The sequence below is a fragment of the Panicum virgatum genome, chromosome 5K, assembly GCF_016808335.1.
Source record: "Panicum virgatum strain AP13 chromosome 5K, P.virgatum_v5, whole genome shotgun sequence".
NCBI lineage: Eukaryota > Viridiplantae > Streptophyta > Magnoliopsida > Poales > Poaceae > Panicum > Panicum virgatum.
Window position 1 is genome coordinate 43,053,810 of NC_053140.1, and position 16,754 is coordinate 43,070,563.

At 49.1% G+C, this 16,754-nt stretch overlaps 3 protein-coding genes across 4 annotated transcripts; 1 reads left to right on the forward strand and 2 right to left on the reverse strand.

Annotated features, from left to right (window-relative positions):
• Positions 1-35: 35 nt before the first annotated feature.
• Positions 36-2,812, reverse strand: LOC120710106 (60S ribosomal protein L18a-like protein). Of its 2 annotated transcripts, XM_039995768.1 has the most exons (5): positions 2,337-2,812; positions 1,408-1,486; positions 1,201-1,318; positions 958-1,051; positions 36-301 (listed from the first exon to the last, which is right to left on the reverse strand). In XM_039995768.1, exons 1-4 carry the CDS (start codon positions 2,644-2,646, stop codon positions 965-967), a joined length of 594 nt encoding a protein of 197 aa, XP_039851702.1. In that variant the 5' UTR covers positions 2,647-2,812; the 3' UTR covers positions 36-301; positions 958-964. The 2 variants fall into 2 exon arrangements, with proteins under 2 accessions (XP_039851702.1, XP_039851703.1); XM_039995769.1 differs by lacking the exon at positions 958-1,051 and having other exon boundaries at positions 2,337-2,799.
• Positions 2,813-4,647: 1,835 nt separating this feature from the next.
• On the reverse strand, positions 4,648-8,670 carry LOC120710108 (persulfide dioxygenase ETHE1 homolog, mitochondrial-like). The gene is made up of 9 exons (XM_039995771.1): positions 8,085-8,670; positions 7,013-7,141; positions 6,796-6,903; positions 5,822-5,956; positions 5,469-5,510; positions 5,329-5,388; positions 5,204-5,257; positions 5,073-5,097; positions 4,648-4,931 (listed from the first exon to the last, which is right to left on the reverse strand). The coding sequence occupies exons 1-9, from the start codon at positions 8,316-8,318 to the stop codon at positions 4,843-4,845; spliced, it is 876 nt and encodes a 291-aa protein (XP_039851705.1). The 5' UTR covers positions 8,319-8,670; the 3' UTR covers positions 4,648-4,842.
• A 4,392-nt stretch (positions 8,671-13,062) lies between these two features.
• On the forward strand, positions 13,063-16,311 carry LOC120710109 (peroxidase 19-like). The gene is made up of 3 exons (XM_039995772.1): positions 13,063-13,595; positions 13,810-14,010; positions 15,258-16,311. The coding sequence occupies exons 1-3, from the start codon at positions 13,290-13,292 to the stop codon at positions 15,843-15,845; spliced, it is 1,095 nt and encodes a 364-aa protein (XP_039851706.1). The 5' UTR covers positions 13,063-13,289; the 3' UTR covers positions 15,846-16,311.
• The last annotated feature ends 443 nt before the right edge of the window (positions 16,312-16,754 follow it).

A 16,754-nucleotide genomic window follows, 5' to 3' on the forward strand; every position in this document is an offset into this window, starting at 1 on the left:
AGATGACAAAGTTCGATCCAGGGTTACAGGTAATATTAACATAATGGAACGAACGCAAATCATTAATGCGAGAATACATTGACGCCAATAATCTTACAAATGTGCTAACACAAGGGAGAGTACGTTGGTCCCGTTCCACCCCATTTTCTATATACATACATGTACAACCCAGACAACTCAACAAAGTAGGAGAATAATGGACAAATTACATTAGGCAGAACGCTGGCCATCCAAGGCGTTCTCACCACACATCAGCTCCTTTCGTGGCACCAAGCAGCACAGCAATTGCAGCAAGTGTGGCCTGTTTATGACACCAGAAAGTTTGGGGGCAGAGTTAGCTCAACCTTTGTGCCTTCATTTGCAATTGAAGAAACAGAACAACAGTAACATAGCTATTAAACATTACAACAAATAAGAGAGAGAAAATCAGCCGGTGAGGAAAGACAGCCACCACGGTTTTCTAGGCAGAGAAGACCCCAGCCATACCAGTCAAGAAACCCCCGAACCTGGCCTCGCCCCTAGGACCGCACCGTAAATCTGAGCCGACCACAACCTTGGGTTGGCGACCACTGCAACTACCCCTGATAGGAGGGCCCAAACTAACCACATGTGCCACAAACCAGCACCCTGCCACTTTTGTGGGGAGACACAGAGAGGGGCTGGGCTACTAGAGCACTGCAACCATTGAGCTACAAGCCCTTTCACTAAACAATACATAATCAAGTATTAACAACTGATTTCACCATATAAGTGCAGTGACTAGCTAAATATGTGTTGCAAAGTTCACAGAATTGGTCTTGGTTCAACTGACAGTGACAGATGCTTCCATCCTATGACTGAGATATCAAAAGCTACCTTGACATACATTTTTCCTTCATAACATTTTTTGATAAAAGATAAGGGCGATGCACAATTAGTCAACTATTCAAGCTGTAGTAAGTCGATTTATTTTAATACCCTTCTCCTACACCCTTATAGGGTGAAATTTCAATGTCATAATGACCCGACAGGATTTAGATGTCTTCGTGAGTCGTGGCTCGTGCATGAAAAACTGCAAGTTAAAAATGATATTGCACCTTCAGTCTCCCAAACAAGTGACATGTTATTGACCAGTAATCCACAAGGGCAAAAAATGTTATAGCAGAAGGGAACACAAGATGATAAGTGTGCTGAGCAATGCATTGCTAGAAAAAGACTTACAGCAATAGTGCAAGCAACATATCCTGGTTTCTCCCGGTAATCATGTACTCGGACACAAATCAGAACAAAAGCTCCAACATACCATGGGATGGCAGCAAGGAAGAATCCAATTATAAACCTGTACAAAACAGCGGTGCATCAGTTCCTCAGAGTTCAATATGAGTTCAGAAATGAAATGCAAGATGATAAATGTTCAGAGAAACTTACAGAAACCAACCCATGCCAAGGCCACAACATGGAAGATGCCGCATTCTCACAGGCCTCCCTTCAACAACAGGAATATAACCTACAGAACACAAAACCGTAAAATCAGTTAGCCAAGTGAGGTCAGAGTCCCAGTTTATTTATTCATATTACATCTTGTGCCAATGAACATCGTAAGCAATAATTACTGATTAACTCATGTTATTAACACGCTACATAGTTAAAGGACCATTCCCACATATGCATTTATTTGTAGAGTTGAATTAGTTTGTGACAGAAGAGACTCATGTATTCCTTAGTTGAACTTATATTGCATACAGAAAACAACTACTCTGCATCTAAATGTTTGTTCGAGCACGTCAAATTTCCCGCTCATTTACATCCAACGTACCAGAACACTTCAATGGGAAAATTTTGGCATGAACTACAGATCTCTATCAACCGCTAATTTTGGCATGAGCAACACCAATGACCTGCAACTTGGAGTAGCAATGGAAAAAAAAATGATGCAGAAGGAGCTGCTGATTCAGATATACAGGTAGGCAGAAGGGAAGGATGCCACCAAAAGTAAAGCAATTTTGAGCTTGCATTGGAAAACCAAAAAAATTATCTACATGATCATAGGGCATAGTAATGCCATGTGACCACGTCAGTATAGATGATAAAAAATTATCTACATGAGGGCACTTTTATTATGCCATGTATCCGGTTCATTCTAGTTAAGTCATTTCTAAATTACTAAACACGCTGTTCTGCATAGGGCAGAGCTTAACAAGGCTTCCTCCATGTATGCTCCAATGGCTTGGAAAAATTGTACTTGATCAACCACCAATCACAAATGAGTAAAAAAATCTCGATCGATCCAATCAAATGAATCCACCGAAAGAAGCACAGAATTCGAATCACAGACGCGATAAGGATTCCCCGTATACCTTGCACGGCCTGGGAACCCTGGGCATAGTACGGCGCGGCCGCCGCGTAAGGCTGCTGCGGCGGCGGCGGCGGGTAGACCGCGTACGACGACGGCGGCGGCTGCTGGTAGTGCTGCATCCCGGGCGGCGGCGCCGGCTGGGGGACCCCGACCGCCGGCTGCGGAAACGCCCCGGAGCCGCCCGACGGGGGCCCGAAGGTGCCGTACTGGTGCTGCTGCGGCGGCGGCGCCGACGGCGGGTACCCGTAGGAGGCGGAGGACGAGTCCGCCCCGCGGGACTTCCCGTCGGCGTCCGGCATCTCGCCGCCCATGGATGGACTGGCTCTTGCGGTAGCAAGGGTTTGTTAGGGTTGGGGAATTGGCGTGCCGAAGTGGGGCGCGGGAGGGGAGAGGAAGGAAAGAGAAGAGGGCGTCCAGCCGTCCACGAGCAGGAGACGTGGGATTTGATTAGCTATCGCGTTGCTGGCTTGCTGCTGGAGTGCTGGTTAACGACTTGATTTGGGACATGGTTAACGTGTGGCTCCAGCCTGGACCTCTCTGTTCCTTTTTTTTTTGGGGTTTTTTTATCCATACCATTACAATTTTCAAAGTTTGGAGAAACGCCATTACTATTCGTCTATTTCGAAACATACCATTACAATTTTTCGTTTCTCGCAAAAATGACACGGAATACGTATGAAGACAACATGGGCCCAGCTGCAGGTGTATATGAATACGTATATTGCATTGAAGGCCCTCTCTCCTATCACTAACTCGCGGGCCCCACATGTCATCTTCTTCTTCCTCCTTCCTCCTTCCCTGCCGCCCTCCTCCTCCCCGCGGCCGAGGTCGAGCTCGAGGCGGCTCTCCACCCGACGCTGGATCTGAGCGAACGCGCCGCGACGCCGGAATAGGGGCTCAGGGCGAGGCCGCGGACGACGACGGGGACGGCGGGGCAGACCAGCCGCGCGCCGCCCCTGCTCCTCCCTCCCGGGACCGGCGGGGCGGAGCTGTTGCTGCCCGCGCCACCGGTCCGCCGCCGTTCGCGCCCTCGTCCTTTCCTCACGCGCCGTCCGTGCCGCCCACGAGCAGGGGATGGGGGCACAGGGAGCACGGGAGGGAGGCGCCGGTGCCGGCAAGGGAGGTTGCGCGCGAGCGGGGAGGAAGATGGCGGCCGGCGAGCGCGGAGAAGGGAAGGGTCGTGGCCGGCGCGCCGACAGAGGGAGCAGGGGCCTCCCGCGAGGGGGGATGCAGGAGCAGCGCCGGCGAGTGGGGAGGGATGGAGGAGCAGGGGAGCCGCCCGCCACGCGCTCGCCGCCATCCTCCGATGCGAGGCCTGCTCGAGCTCCCCGGCACAGAGGGTCGTGCGCCACCCTGGGGCGCTCTGGACGTAGCAGGGGAGGAGGACAGGGGAGGGGAGGGGGCGGCCGTGCGCCACGCCGCACCGCGTCTTCGGCCGGCCACTTGCCACGCCGCGCTCCTGCCCGGGGAGGGAGCAGGGGAGGGAGGGAGGCCAGCTCCGCCGTGCCGAGGAGCCTGTGCACCACGCCGCCCTGCTGCTCGTCCTCCCTGCCGAGCCCTGATGCGTGCTGGCGGCGGCGCGTGGCCGGAGGAGGGAGGAGGAGATGCAGAGGCGGCAGGGAAGGAGGAGAGAGAAAATGGGAGGAGGAGGGCGGCAGAAAAGGATGAAGAAGAAGATGACATGTGGGGCCCGCGAGTCAGTGATAGGAGAGAGAGTCTTCAATGCAATATACGTATTCATATACACCTGCAGCTGGGCCCATGTTGTCTTCATACGTATTCCGTGTCATTTTTGCGAGAAACCAAAAATTGTAATGGTATGTTTCGAAATAGACGAATAGTAATGGTGTTTCTCCAAACTTTGAAAATTGTGATGGTATGGATCCAAAAAACCCTTTTTTTTCACTTTGAGTCTTTGACCCAGATGCTATCGAAGTTATAACAAGCTGGAATGTTTGATGTCATCATCGTATAGCTGCAGCAATATAATGATGAGCTTCTGCACACGTCATTTTCAGCCTGGTCCAATTTTCACACCTGGACGAAGCGCTTCCACACCCCGGTGGTAAAGGACTTTTAGCTTTAGACGATCTAAGAGCTGGGCTCTAAAAAAGCTAGGCTCTAATCCTATACAATTTGGATCTAAGAAAATTAAAAGTCAAGTTGGACTATGAAGTGAGCACTAGAGTCATATGGTCCATTACCACCACCCCTTGCATCATGTTTTCTGCTTCAATGGTTGTTTGTTTGAGGACCCCATCAAGTATAGAGCATGTCTCAGAAAGATACCAGAAACGATTTGAATTTTGAAGTAAAAGAGGGGAGACAAACTGGCTTCATTTATCATTAGTGTCATTCTCACTGATATCATCAAATAGTAGTGTCTTGCAAGTTACAACCAGAGGCCCACACCATCCATTGACTAAATTATTTTCTCACAAAATCACAGGCGGCAGCAAACAGATTATTTTTTGTACAACTCAGCTGCTGGCTTCGGTTGGAACAGCTCAGATCTTCGGTGGTGGATCCTGGATGCCACACACCAAATTGGCGGGTACAGCTACATCAATCATCTTTGGATAAGGCAGGTTTAAGTCTGCCAACATGAGAGTAAATGATCAGTTTCATTAAGCTCAAAAGAATGTTTAACAAGCAAAGAGGGCATGTCAGATGGGACGTGGGTACTCAGTATGAAAAAAAGATGTAAATAACCACATATCCATTTAGGAGCACTTACTATCCATGATGGTCTTGAAAGTTTCCTGCATAAAAAAAATACAATTAGGAACAAAAATGTTGATAGGTGAAATTTATGAAATTTGTTTAGCTGTTTAAGAATTTCAGCCTAAGTAGCAAACTAGCAATTACCTTATCTTTCGTTAGTCGGCCGTTATAGGCAACCTCCTCTTCAACAGTACTAACCTGCAAATAACACAAGCTAAATGACTGGTACATTGGCTGACAAAATTCAAGATACTGAGTACACCACTTACTGTGAAACCTTTGTAATCATGGGCAGGATAAAGCAGGGTATCCTTTGGCAATGTGAAAATCTGGTCAGGAAGCAGAATTTCAGTTATTTAATATCCATACTTTGTCTTACATCGATATATACAAGCTTTCGCGTGCTTGCCTGTGAATGCACCGACTGATATAGCAGATCAGAGCTTCCTCCCTGCGACACCAGAGATAAATGCAAACTATCAACAGAAGTTCACACATCTAAAGTTAACAAAATTTCTTTAGCATGAATATGAACTTTGCCTTGCAACTGCAAAGTGTTTTGCTTGTGAACTTAAAATCAGTCCAGATTCCATGGTCTCTAATATTAGCTATATTATCCTTGGTCTTAACATGTCAGAACTCTAATATTGCTTCTTTAAGCTTTATATATTGAAAAGTATCACATTTATCATTTTCCTATTTTGTAGGTTCTGAAGACCAAACACTGTAAAAATGTTAACCAATAACCAACTACAAGCTTACCTGAAAGTCTGTCCTTCCACATGCTCGAATAATCAAGGCGTCCCCGGTAAAAGCCATCCTTGGTGAAGGTTGACCATCAGCATCACCTGTTATGTAAGTCACACAGCCAGCAGTGTGGCCAGGAGTAGCTCGAACCTGAAAAAGAGTATGTCATTTTTACATAACTCCATACCAACTGATGCCTTAAGATAATTACTTGAAGGCAATCTATTTGAATATAGTTTTTTTTCCCAGCAAAAGGCTGTTTATGTATTTATTTCATTCATATTTTAACAGCTATGGATGTGACACATGCACAAAATTTCTAGACACAAATCTTCAGTTCAATTTTGCTGCGGGCATCAATCAAGATATAAGTGATAGATCAGTTACAAAAATGAACATCAATAAAAATACATGCAGCATATCGAACATGTACCTTTGTGTAGCTTCATTTCCTATTAATAAACCATTGATGCAAGTCAACTGCCTAATATATTTAATTGCACATTCTAGTAAGAACTTAGTGTAGAACTACAGATCATATTACAAATTTAAGTGCTGCAGAGCACTTAAAAATGAAACTACAGAAAATACTTTCATTGAACCAGATAACTAGCATCACAACATTCAAGCAGCCATATATAAAAAAGGATTTACAGAACTGTAAGCCAACTGACGTTCATGAAAGAATGCTTCCATTTCCAGGTTCTTGTATTTAAAGGCAGCACTAAAATTAATCAAAAGTTAGCAAATGCGGTTTCCAAATTACAGAAGAAACAAATTTCGAAATTATTGATTTAAGGTCAGGACCATTCATCGATTAAGTTCAATAAAATCAAAGATAGAAGAACTAGTTATATTATCCTCATGTAGGTGAGCTTTTTAATATTGGGGTGTCAGTGGATTAAAAGGTACAGAAACTAGATACTTATGTATACTATAAATGAATAAGGCAGCACAGAGTGAAGTAGCTTGTTCTGATGCTATTATACCTCAAGGAAAAGGTTACCAAACTGTAATTTGTCCCCATGATCAACAAAATGATCTGATTTTGCTCCACTAGCTCTAGAAATAACAGACTTAACTCCTGGTACCTTAGTCTGCAAGTTTATACCATTAGCTGACCATGTATTGACAAAGAAAACAGATCTCTGTTACCTTGTAAAGGGTAACCTATCAAAATATCCATAGAAGAACGCAACAGCTTACTTTTATTAATCCTGTTCCAGTGACGTGATCAGCATGCACATGAGTATTCATAGCATACACGAGCTTCAAGCCCAATTCCTTGATAAGATTAAGATCTCTGTCAACTGTTCTGTCGACAGGGTCAATCAACTGATCAAAGAGAATCAAACAGATTAGATGAGAACGTGGGATTGACCAAATGTATATACTTATATATCAATCAAGGACAAAGAGCGCTACTATAGCTCAAAGCTGAGTCAGTGATTGCTTCTATTTTAGTTTATAGTTAATTACTTATGTGTTATATACTTTAAAAAGTCTCAAAAGATTTGTGGTGTAATGTTTGATAGAGAAGCCCACAGGCACTAAAATTTAAGGTTAACAATAGAAAGAAAAGGTAATGCTTTCATTTGCTTCAGTCAATACGGTACTGAAAATTGAAACCAACTTAAAGCTTTCCTATCAGATTCTAACATGGGAACCTTTACTTTAAGAAAAATCAGATGTGAAACAGTGAAATTGGATCATAAAAGCTAAGTACTGAAATCGGCCATTGATGTAGGATTAACAGTTTCAAGTCAGCGACTGCTCCAGAATTACTGGATCTATGCAATCCGATCGAACAACACAAACTGAAGCCACTTCCATAATATATCAAAACTAAATATTCCGAATCGACAACAAAAACTATCAGCACTGATTGCAACATATTCATGTGAGTGGTCTAAAATCACTGAAGAACATTTACGGCCACAGATAAAAGGCAAGGTGTACTAGCGCTTGGGCAGTTCAGAGGTAAATTAGTTTATCATGTTGCAGCTTTGTTCACTAATTGCACACCTTATGTTTGCGTCTACATTCTGATGCTACATCTGCTGCAAGTCGAGGCAAATACTAACAGCCAAGTTACTGTTGGAGAAATCGGCCATCCCGATCAACCTACGGAGCAGACCCATTCCCACCAAAGTGAACTACCCAAGCGGCCAAGCCAATGCCAATCCAGTTTCAGCCGCCAAATTAGCCAGAACTCTGAAGAGCCTCCGCACCCAACCAATCCCCAACCAATCCCCAACACGGGAAGCGCCGGACTCACCACGGCGGGCTTGTCGGGGTCGGCGACGTCGGCGAGGAGGTAGGTGTACGTGGAGCTCTCCTTCTCGAACAGCTGCCTGAAGAGCAGCCTCCTGCCCGCGCCGGACCCGGTGCTGTACGCCGCCGCCATTGTGAGAGCCGGCACTGACCGCGCGCGCGGCGAGATGGACCGGGGAGCGCGCGGCGACCTGGCTGCGGCAGCCAAGCGCGGGATCAGGCGGAGCGGGAGAACCATTGGTTGCCCCGCGGCCCGCCTGGTTATATAGGTAGGCGGAGGAGGAGGAGGAGGAAGACGAGAGCCGAGCGCAGCTGGGCAGGGACGGCCTGGGCGCCTGGCTCTTGTCGCTGTACTTGGACCGGGTCGTGGACCTCGCGGGTGGCGTGGCTCGGTTGCGTTGCGAGGTGGGACGGGGCCGCGGACGAATGGTGGAGTAAAGAATTCGGGCGGCGGCGGTGCGAGCAAGCGGGTTGCGGCGGGTTCGGCGAGGCGGCCGGCGGCGCGGAGGCGGAGCCGCCGGTAAGAGGGCAGGGCGGCAAGGGGGCGGAAAACCGCGGCGGAAGGAGTAGCCTGGGCGGGCGCGGCGCCCTGGATATTACGGGAGGAATCCGCCGTAAACTGACGAGGTTTTCAAGCCTGCTTCAGTTCGGCGAGTTCGCATCCTACCCAAGTGTTCGTTCAACTTGCTCAGGCCTCCAGAATTCAAATTTTGCACGGAATCTTTTTCAAAGAATAACTGATTGTACATAGCTATTTGAAATTTTAGGTGCAGATTGGATACGAAGGCTGTATTTAGATGGGCTGTGTTTAGATGGGAAAAGATGGGAGAAAAAGTCACATCGGTCACTGTAGCACACTGTAGCACTTTTCGTTTGTTTGTGGTAAATATTGTTCTACCATGACCTAACTAGGCTCAAAAAATTCGTCTCGCAACGTACATCAAAATTATGCAATTTATTTTTTTATTTAACTACATTTAATACTCCGGGTCATTTGCTATATTTAATATTTCGATGTGATAGGGGATGTGATGGAAATTTTGTGGGATCTAAACACACCCATGGAGGGAAAAGGGGATGCGAAAAGTCATATCGGAACTGTAGCATACTGTAGCATTTTTCGTTTGTTTGTGGTAATTGTTGTCCTACCATGACCTAACTAGGCTCAAAAGATTCATCTCGTCGTGTACATCAAAACTATGCAATTAGTTTTTTATTTACCTACATTTAATGCTCTATGTATGCGTCACTTGCTATATTTAACGTTTTGATGTGATGTCGATGTGATAGAAAGTTTGGAAATGGGGGAATTTTTTTGCAACTAAACACATCCGAAAAAGGAAACGGTACCGGCAGCCGTCGTTTGAACTTGTAGGAGCAGCCGAGCAGCTAGCACACAGCTTGCCGTCCTGTCAGGCTTTGGATCCGACAAATGACGAACCATGGAAGGTAGTGATGTGACCTCATGCGTTACATACTGCGAAAAGGACACCGGACAGTGGTTCTGGAACACCAATATTTAAAAGCCATAAACTTTTTGCAAGAAAAAAAACGGCCATCAGCCCATCACCTGACATTTGTGTGTATTGTAGTAGGCGCGTGGGTGCCATGTTGTGATGTTGATCTATCGCTTGTCAGTTCAAGCATGGTGGCACGTCGCCAATTTGCCATCCCCTGAGACTCTTTTTCAGTCGACCTGATCGACGGGGCAACAAACATGAACGCCAGTGGATTAGCTTCGCTGTCTGACCAAGCTTAGCCGAGTAAGCACGCACTTGTTGTTCAGGTGGATACCAGCAGCGCGGAAAAGAAAAGTTCCCGTGTGTTTGGTCGGAGGGTTGGGGCGAACCCGAATGGGTCAGATCCGTTTTTTGGCTATTTGGTTGAGGGTTGAGTGAGGGATGAGTCGAACCCCTAGGGAATATACCCCTAATATGCGGGCCGGCTCCGTCCGCCATATTTCGAGGGACGGAGCGGCTCCCATGGGTTTCGTCACGCTGCGTCATTTCCGTCTCTTCGCGAATGCAACGCGGACTCCGGCAGCAGCGAGCCCGGTGGTGGGTGGAGCTCTGCGGCGGCGGGGCGGAGCAGGGCGGCGATTCCGTTTCCTCAGCGTGCAGCGGCGGCGGGGCAGAGCAGGGCTGCGTTTCCGTCTCCTCTGCTTGCGGCGGCGGCGGGCCGGAGCAGGGCGGCGGGGAGGAGCAGGGCAGCGGCGGCTCGCTCCCAGGGGCTCTCCAGCGGCGGAACTCGCGCCGGCTGCAGCTCGGCCCCGTGGCGGCGCTCGCCTCAGGGCGTACCCGCGGCGCCGGAGCTCGCCCCGACGAGCTGCGTGGCAGGCGGAGGAGGCCTCCGCGGTTAAGTTGGCGGAGCGGAGGCGGCGGCGGGCGACCTCCGGCTGCCGGGACGGGGCGAGGCAGAGGGTCGGGGCGAACTCTGCCGCCGCGGTCGGAGGAGGCGAGCTCGGCCGGCAGGGGCCGCGCAGCCCAGCCGGCGGCGGGGGGCCGGGCGCAGGCGGCCGGCTTCGGCGGGGGCCGCGCAGCCCGACCGGCGGCGAGGGGTCGGGCGCAGGCCGCTGGAGGGGGGCCGGCCGGGGGCTGGGCGCGGTGCCCCCCTGAGGAAGAAGATAAGGGTTAGAAAAAAAGAAAAAGAAAAAGGTGAGAGATTGACATGTGGGGTCCATTGGTGGCAAGTGGGACCCTCATTAACGGTGTTATCATACCATCCAACCCGTATTCCCAATTCTTTCAACCAAACATGAAATGGGTTCACTCCGTCCCCAAAAATAGAAGTGCAACCAAACAATGGATGGGTCGGCTCCGTCCCCAAAATACAGGTTGGATCCAACCCAATCCATTGATCCCGCAACCAAACACACGATTCCTGGTCTGGGTACTATATCAGCAAAGCAGTTGTCAGTTCTATAGCAGCTTATGCTGCTCTTGGTCAGCATTTTTAGGCCAGCTGATTGGGTGGTGCCATCTCTTTCAGTCATTCAATGAGCGGAACTTCCGAGTCTGCAGACACGAGGAGGGCATCATCTCACGGTGATATATCTAAACTCGTTCTTTACATGTAAAGTTTTCGAATATACATTTGAAATACTAAACGTAAATCAATAACAAAATAAATTACAAATTTAAACTACGAGATAAATTTATTAAGTCTAATTAATTCATCATTAGCAAATGTTTGCTATAGCACCATGCTGTCAAATTATGACACAATTAAACTCAAAAGATTCATCTCACAATTTACACACGAACTGTACAATTGGTTTTTTATTTTGTCTACATTTAATACTTCGTGCATGTATCCAAACATTCAATGTGACATTTTTATCAAATTTTATTTTTGAATCTATTTATTTGGTTGCTTATCTTTCGATTTGTATGCTCTACTATTTTTTTGGAAGGATTTGTAAAACTTGAAGTCGCAGAGTGCAGCACAGAAGCTCCCGAGGCTTAGGTCTCGTTTGGTTTTTAAATAGCTGCCACATCCAATATTCAGATATCAATTCAAATATTCGGATGCCAACTTAATATAAAACTAATTTCATAATTTGTAATTAGGGCTCTAGATGCACAATTAATAAATGGTTACTCTAACAATTAGTGATCAAATTATGAACTAATTAAGTCTAATGGATTTGTCTCGTGATTAAGTCACGACTTATAAAATTAGTTTTATAATAAATCTATATTTCTAATTGATATTTAAATATATGATGTGACGGGATATATGACTTAAACTAGAAAAAAAAAAGGCAAACGAGACTTTAAGCTTGGGCCTGCAACCAAAAGCCCGTGCACATTCCACCACTTGGGCCCATAGTCAATGTGGCCCAGAGCCCAGAGCTTGGGCTATTGGCAGCTCCCTTGGGCCCGGCTGAACATTGCTGCCTTGCATGCGATTGAAGGCAATAAACTTACTGGAAGGAAATTGCTTCGTTCATCTTTATATAAAAAATGTGTTCCGATCGACACGAGTGATTAGGGATTGCCAGATTTAACCATAAAGTACGGTGGAGGAGTACAAGCAGGATTCGTCCACGCATGCTACAGTACATTACAGCAGTCAGCCATCGGTGTCCATATCTCCGTACCCCACACCCCTCAGTCCTCGACAGCCAGACTACGCCCACGGTTTCCCAATCCCCGGGGAATCACGTATCCAAGTATCCAAGGAAAAAAAGGGGGAAAAATGGGTGGTTGTTTCTGGTAGGGGTGCTGAGGAGTGACCGTGCACCTCAAATTCTTTTTAATTTAATATTTTATACTTGTTGGGGGTGCATCCAAAAGTCACCTAACTGACGCTAAGTATGTGATACTCCAGTACGGTAGCCTAACCGACTCGACAGTGCACGTACATGCAGGCAGGTAGTATACTAGTATCGCCTCTGTGACTGAGTGCAGTAAAAATTGGGTCGAGGCTACTATGCGCGAACTCACTCAATTACCTAGGAGAAAATTGACTATTTGACGCTGGAAATAATGAGATTTGCTTATTTGGCATCGAAATTTCAGATTTTACCTATATGTCCCCAAGTCAAAATTGGGTTGCCTATTTGACACTACCGTGAATTTTATTAGCTTGCACCGTTAAATGTGTGGGCCAGGCTGTGGGAAAAAACCAAAATACCCTTCTGTGAATATGAGGAGTTTGAGATAATTCTGACTTGATTCTGGTTGCCCTCGTCTAGGAGTTAGTCCTCTATATGGAAGAACCAAACAGATATTGTTTTGCATTTTGGTCTTCTCCCGCAGCTTGGGCTCACACATTTAACAATACAAGTTAACAGAAGTCACGGTAGTGTCAAATAGGCAATACAATTTTGACTTGAGAATATATAGGTAAGTTCTAAAATTTCGATGTCAAATAAACAAACTTCATTATTTCTAGTGTCAAATAGACAATTTTCTCGTTACTTATCCCGGCCGGCCGGTTTCTCCCTCCCCTTCGGGATCACGGGAGCGCAGTATCGGGCGGATGCGGCCAACCTCGCCACCGCCGCAACCACATGCGCTCGCCTTCCACTGTTTTGTCCGCGCACCTGCGAACAAGGCCCCGCTTTCCCTCGCTTGTCCCCGCTCGCGCTACCGGCCTGCGGGATAAGACAGCCGTGTCGCTCGCCTCGTCGCCCTCTGGCGCTTCCGAGTTCTTCGTTCCGGCCTGGGCTTCCTCCTAGCTCGCCGTAGCAAACCAACAAGCCATGGGTTCCTCTGGGGGCATCCGCGGCCTCCGCCGTCGCGTCAGCCGCCTGCTGCTCCTGCTCCTGCTCGCCGCGTCAACCGGCGGGCCGACGGCGCGCGCCAGGGAGGCGCAGCCGCTGCCCGAGGCCGCGGCGGCCGGCACCAGGCGGGCGCCGGAGCGGCATGGGCTGTCGCTCGACTTCTACGCCAAGACGTGCCCCGCGGTCGACCAGATCGTCGCCAACGTCACCGCCGCCCGCTACAGGGACTTCCCCGCCGCCGGGCCCGCCGTGCTCCGCCTCTTCCACCACGACTGCTTCGTCGAGGTACGGCGCCGTGGCCGGCGCGGCAATTCTTGCTCATCGTCGTGCTCGCATTGTGCAAAACCTTCCAATTTGAGCTGCATTGAGCTACATTGTGTTCAGCTGAGCCGCCCTTAGAAATACCTCTCATTGTAGGCACATTTTTGCCATTGGCATCTGACCATATCTGCAGATCGATTCTGATGTGAATTTCACACGCACACACACTTTGGCGCAGGGCTGCGACGCGTCCATCCTGATCGCCCCGACGGCCAGCGCGTCGCCCAAGGTGGAGCGCGACATGGAGGAGAACAAGAACCTGGCGCAGGAGGCGTTCGACGCGGTGGAACTGGCCAAGGCCGCCGTGGAGAGCAGGTGCCCCGGCGTCGTCTCCTGCGCCGACGTCCTCGCCCTCGCCACCCGGGACTACGTCCAGCAGGTACGTGTACCCGCGCAAGCTCCGATCGAAAGCAGGAGCAGCCCGAGCCTTGCATTGGGCTCCGGCGAGCGAAAGCGACGTGGCTCTCCTAGTGCAGGTGCAGCAGCGCACTCGCAACTGAAACGCAACTGCCAGTTAAAAGTTGTGGTGGGGGTAGACCGGCAGGCCGGTTTAGGACCAACGCGAGGCGACGCCGGGGACGGGGAAGAAAAGGTTTTACCTGCTTTGGCCTGCTTTTGCACCGCATGTGGAAAAAGGGCGCAGCCGGTGGCCGGCATGTGAGGACGTCGTTAGTTTTTTTTAGCTTGGCTCATTAAGCAGGCCAATCAGGTGCGCTGTTCATGGTTACGTGACCGTAAAGATAAAACGCAGACCGTGTCTCTATCTTGTCTTTTCAGGTCCTGCAACTGCCATATTGATCATCATTCATTGTAGCAGAGTACTCCTACATTAGCACGATCGATGATGGCTTTTTAATTCACTTCACCTAACGACAATTTAACTGACACGAGTAGTTCACTGTCTGATACAATTGTGTTTTCTTGAATTTGTTTGGCCTGAACGATTTACCTGATCTAGCTAGTAGCTAGGGAGACGAAGTTAAGTGACAACCTCAACGGCTAATCCCATTTGGGCTAAGCTTAGAGATTCGGCACCCTCTCGGATCTGGTCGCGGAGCACCAAAGACTTGCCTCGATCTAAGCCGTGTGTCAAACCAGCTGATTTTGTGCTACGACACGAGTAATCTAGGACCACATGTGGGGTGTCTTGTACGCGTCTCACTGTCACGGCAGTGACCTAACACTCACAGGCGACACTTGACAGGCGGTCTTAGCCATGTGCATCAGCCTCTGAGCAAGTCAAGTGTCGTCTTCCTCGTCCCCTCGCAATAGTCAAGCGCCCAACCTGGCCTGCGCTTTGTTGTGTAGCACGGGCGGCCGTCTCTGGAATCGGCTCGCGCATCTTTCAGGACCACGCCGCCTTGCTAGGTCCTGAACTACAAAAGTCTCCTCAATCATACGGAACTTTTTCTCATTTTTTCTCTCTTTTGAGGACACAATTTTTTTCCCAAAATTTATTTCCAGTCAAAGAACACTGATTTTTTTTAGCAAAGTCAAAGAACACTGATTGGTTTTTTGACCAAAAAAAATATATCGAAGAGAGAGAAAAAGTGGGGGCCTAGTTGGTGGATTGGGCCCAACAATAAGAGAGCCCATCACAATTTGACTTTGTTAAACAACACGCAGGCTGGTGGGCCGTACTACGCGGTGAAGAAGGGCCGGAAGGACAGCAGGGTGTCCCTGGCGGGGAAGGTCCGCGGCAGCCTGCCCCGCGCCAACTCCACGGTGGACGAGCTCCTCCGCGTGTTCGCCGGCAAGGGCCTGGGCGCGGCGGACCTGGTGGCGCTCTCCGGCGCGCACACCGTGGGGTTCACGCACTGCGTCCACGTGCTGGGCCGCATCTACGACTTCCGGGGCACGCGGCGGCCGGACCCGCTCATGGACGCCCGCCTCGTGAAGGCGCTGCGCATGTCGTGCCCGTCCTCGGGCGGCAGCGCCCGCGTGGTGGTGCCCTTCGACGTGAGCACCCCGTTCCAGTTCGACCACGCCTACTACGCCAACCTGCAGGCGAGGCTGGGCCTGCTGGGGTCGGACCAGGCGCTGTTCCTGGACCCGCGGACCAGGCCGCTGGTGCAGGAGCTTGCCGGCAACAAGACCCGCTTCTTCCAGGCGTTCGTCGCCAGCATGGACAGGATGGGGGCCATCCGGATCAAGAAGGGGAGGAAGGGGGAGGTCAGGAAGGTCTGCAGCCAGCACCTGCTTCCTCCGGTCTGATCGATCGCCATCAACCGTCGTCTCCCCGGCTTAATTCGCCTTGCATCCGATCTGTACGTCGGCGAGTTGATCAAATCAGCATGTGGCAGCTTATACAGGAAAAGATAGCTGGTTCAAGGTCACGTTTTCGAGCTCATTGCATTGCGTGATGCTTAGTGCTTAGTTACATCGGCTATTTTTGTGCTGTATATGGCAGTTTATTAGAGAGTAGCTTTCAGGTTTTTTTTCTTTTTTTGTGTCGCGTGTTTGTGCAGGAGATATCGATGCAGGTATCTAGGGTATGGCTCTTTGTTCTGTCGTGTGCCTTTTTTTCTTTCTTTCTCTTCTTGGAGTGTTCTCTTGGGCGTGCCGGTTATTTGTACGAGCACGCCCGCTGTGCGAGTGTGAGTGTGTGGTATTCCATTTGTTTGATTCGACTGCAGAGCAGACTTGTGTGCAATGATCTCTCTTGGTCGGCTTCAGCAAACCATCGATGCTAGTCAGAGTGAGTTAGATTGTGTTTGGTTGAGGAGCCAACTGGGTCGGAGCGGCTCCATCCATCGTTTGGTTCGCGGATACGAGAACTGAGCCGTCCCAATGAGCGAATATCCGTTCAATATTTGGGATGGACTCGCTCCGTGAAAAACACCGGACGAGCTCATCCGATCCCAATTCGACTCCGTCTCTTGCCGTCTCGCTCTCCTCTTTCGGCACCATCCTTCCTCCCTGCAACCTTTTGCTCCCCGCGACCCTTCCCTGCTGGGAGCTAGACTCAATCGGCAAGGCCCAGGTGCGGACTAAAAAGGACGGCGGCGGACCCTCCGTGCAGTCCGAATCAGGCCCTGTTTGTTCCAAACTTTTTTCAGAAGTCCCTATTATATCAAAAGTAATCTTACTATTTTATATTATTAAATAAAATCTGTTTATAAA

Coding starts and splice junctions, on each gene's coding strand:
- LOC120710108 (XM_039995771.1), bottom strand. CDS start 8,318: ATGGTTCTCCCGCTCCGCCTGATCCCGCGCTTGGCTGCCGCAGCCAGG. Junction 5,511..5,821: donor GTGGAAGGACAGACTTTCAG/GTAAGCTTGTAG, acceptor CTGGTGTCGCAG/GGAGGAAGCTCTGATCTGCT. Junction 4,932..5,072: donor TTTCAAGACCATCATGGATA/GTAAGTGCTCCT, acceptor TCATGTTGGCAG/ACTTAAACCTGCCTTATCCA.
- LOC120710109 (XM_039995772.1), top strand. CDS start 13,290: ATGGGTTCCTCTGGGGGCATCCGCGGCCTCCGCCGTCGCGTCAGCCGC. Junction 13,596..13,809: donor ACCACGACTGCTTCGTCGAG/GTACGGCGCCGT, acceptor ACTTTGGCGCAG/GGCTGCGACGCGTCCATCCT. Junction 14,011..15,257: donor CCCGGGACTACGTCCAGCAG/GTACGTGTACCC, acceptor AACAACACGCAG/GCTGGTGGGCCGTACTACGC.
- LOC120710106 (XM_039995768.1), bottom strand. CDS start 2,646: ATGGGCGGCGAGATGCCGGACGCCGACGGGAAGTCCCGCGGGGCGGAC. Junction 1,487..2,336: donor GGGTTCCCAGGCCGTGCAAG/GTATACGGGGAA, acceptor TGTGTTCTGTAG/GTTATATTCCTGTTGTTGAA. Junction 1,319..1,407: donor CTTGGCATGGGTTGGTTTCT/GTAAGTTTCTCT, acceptor TGTTTTGTACAG/GTTTATAATTGGATTCTTCC.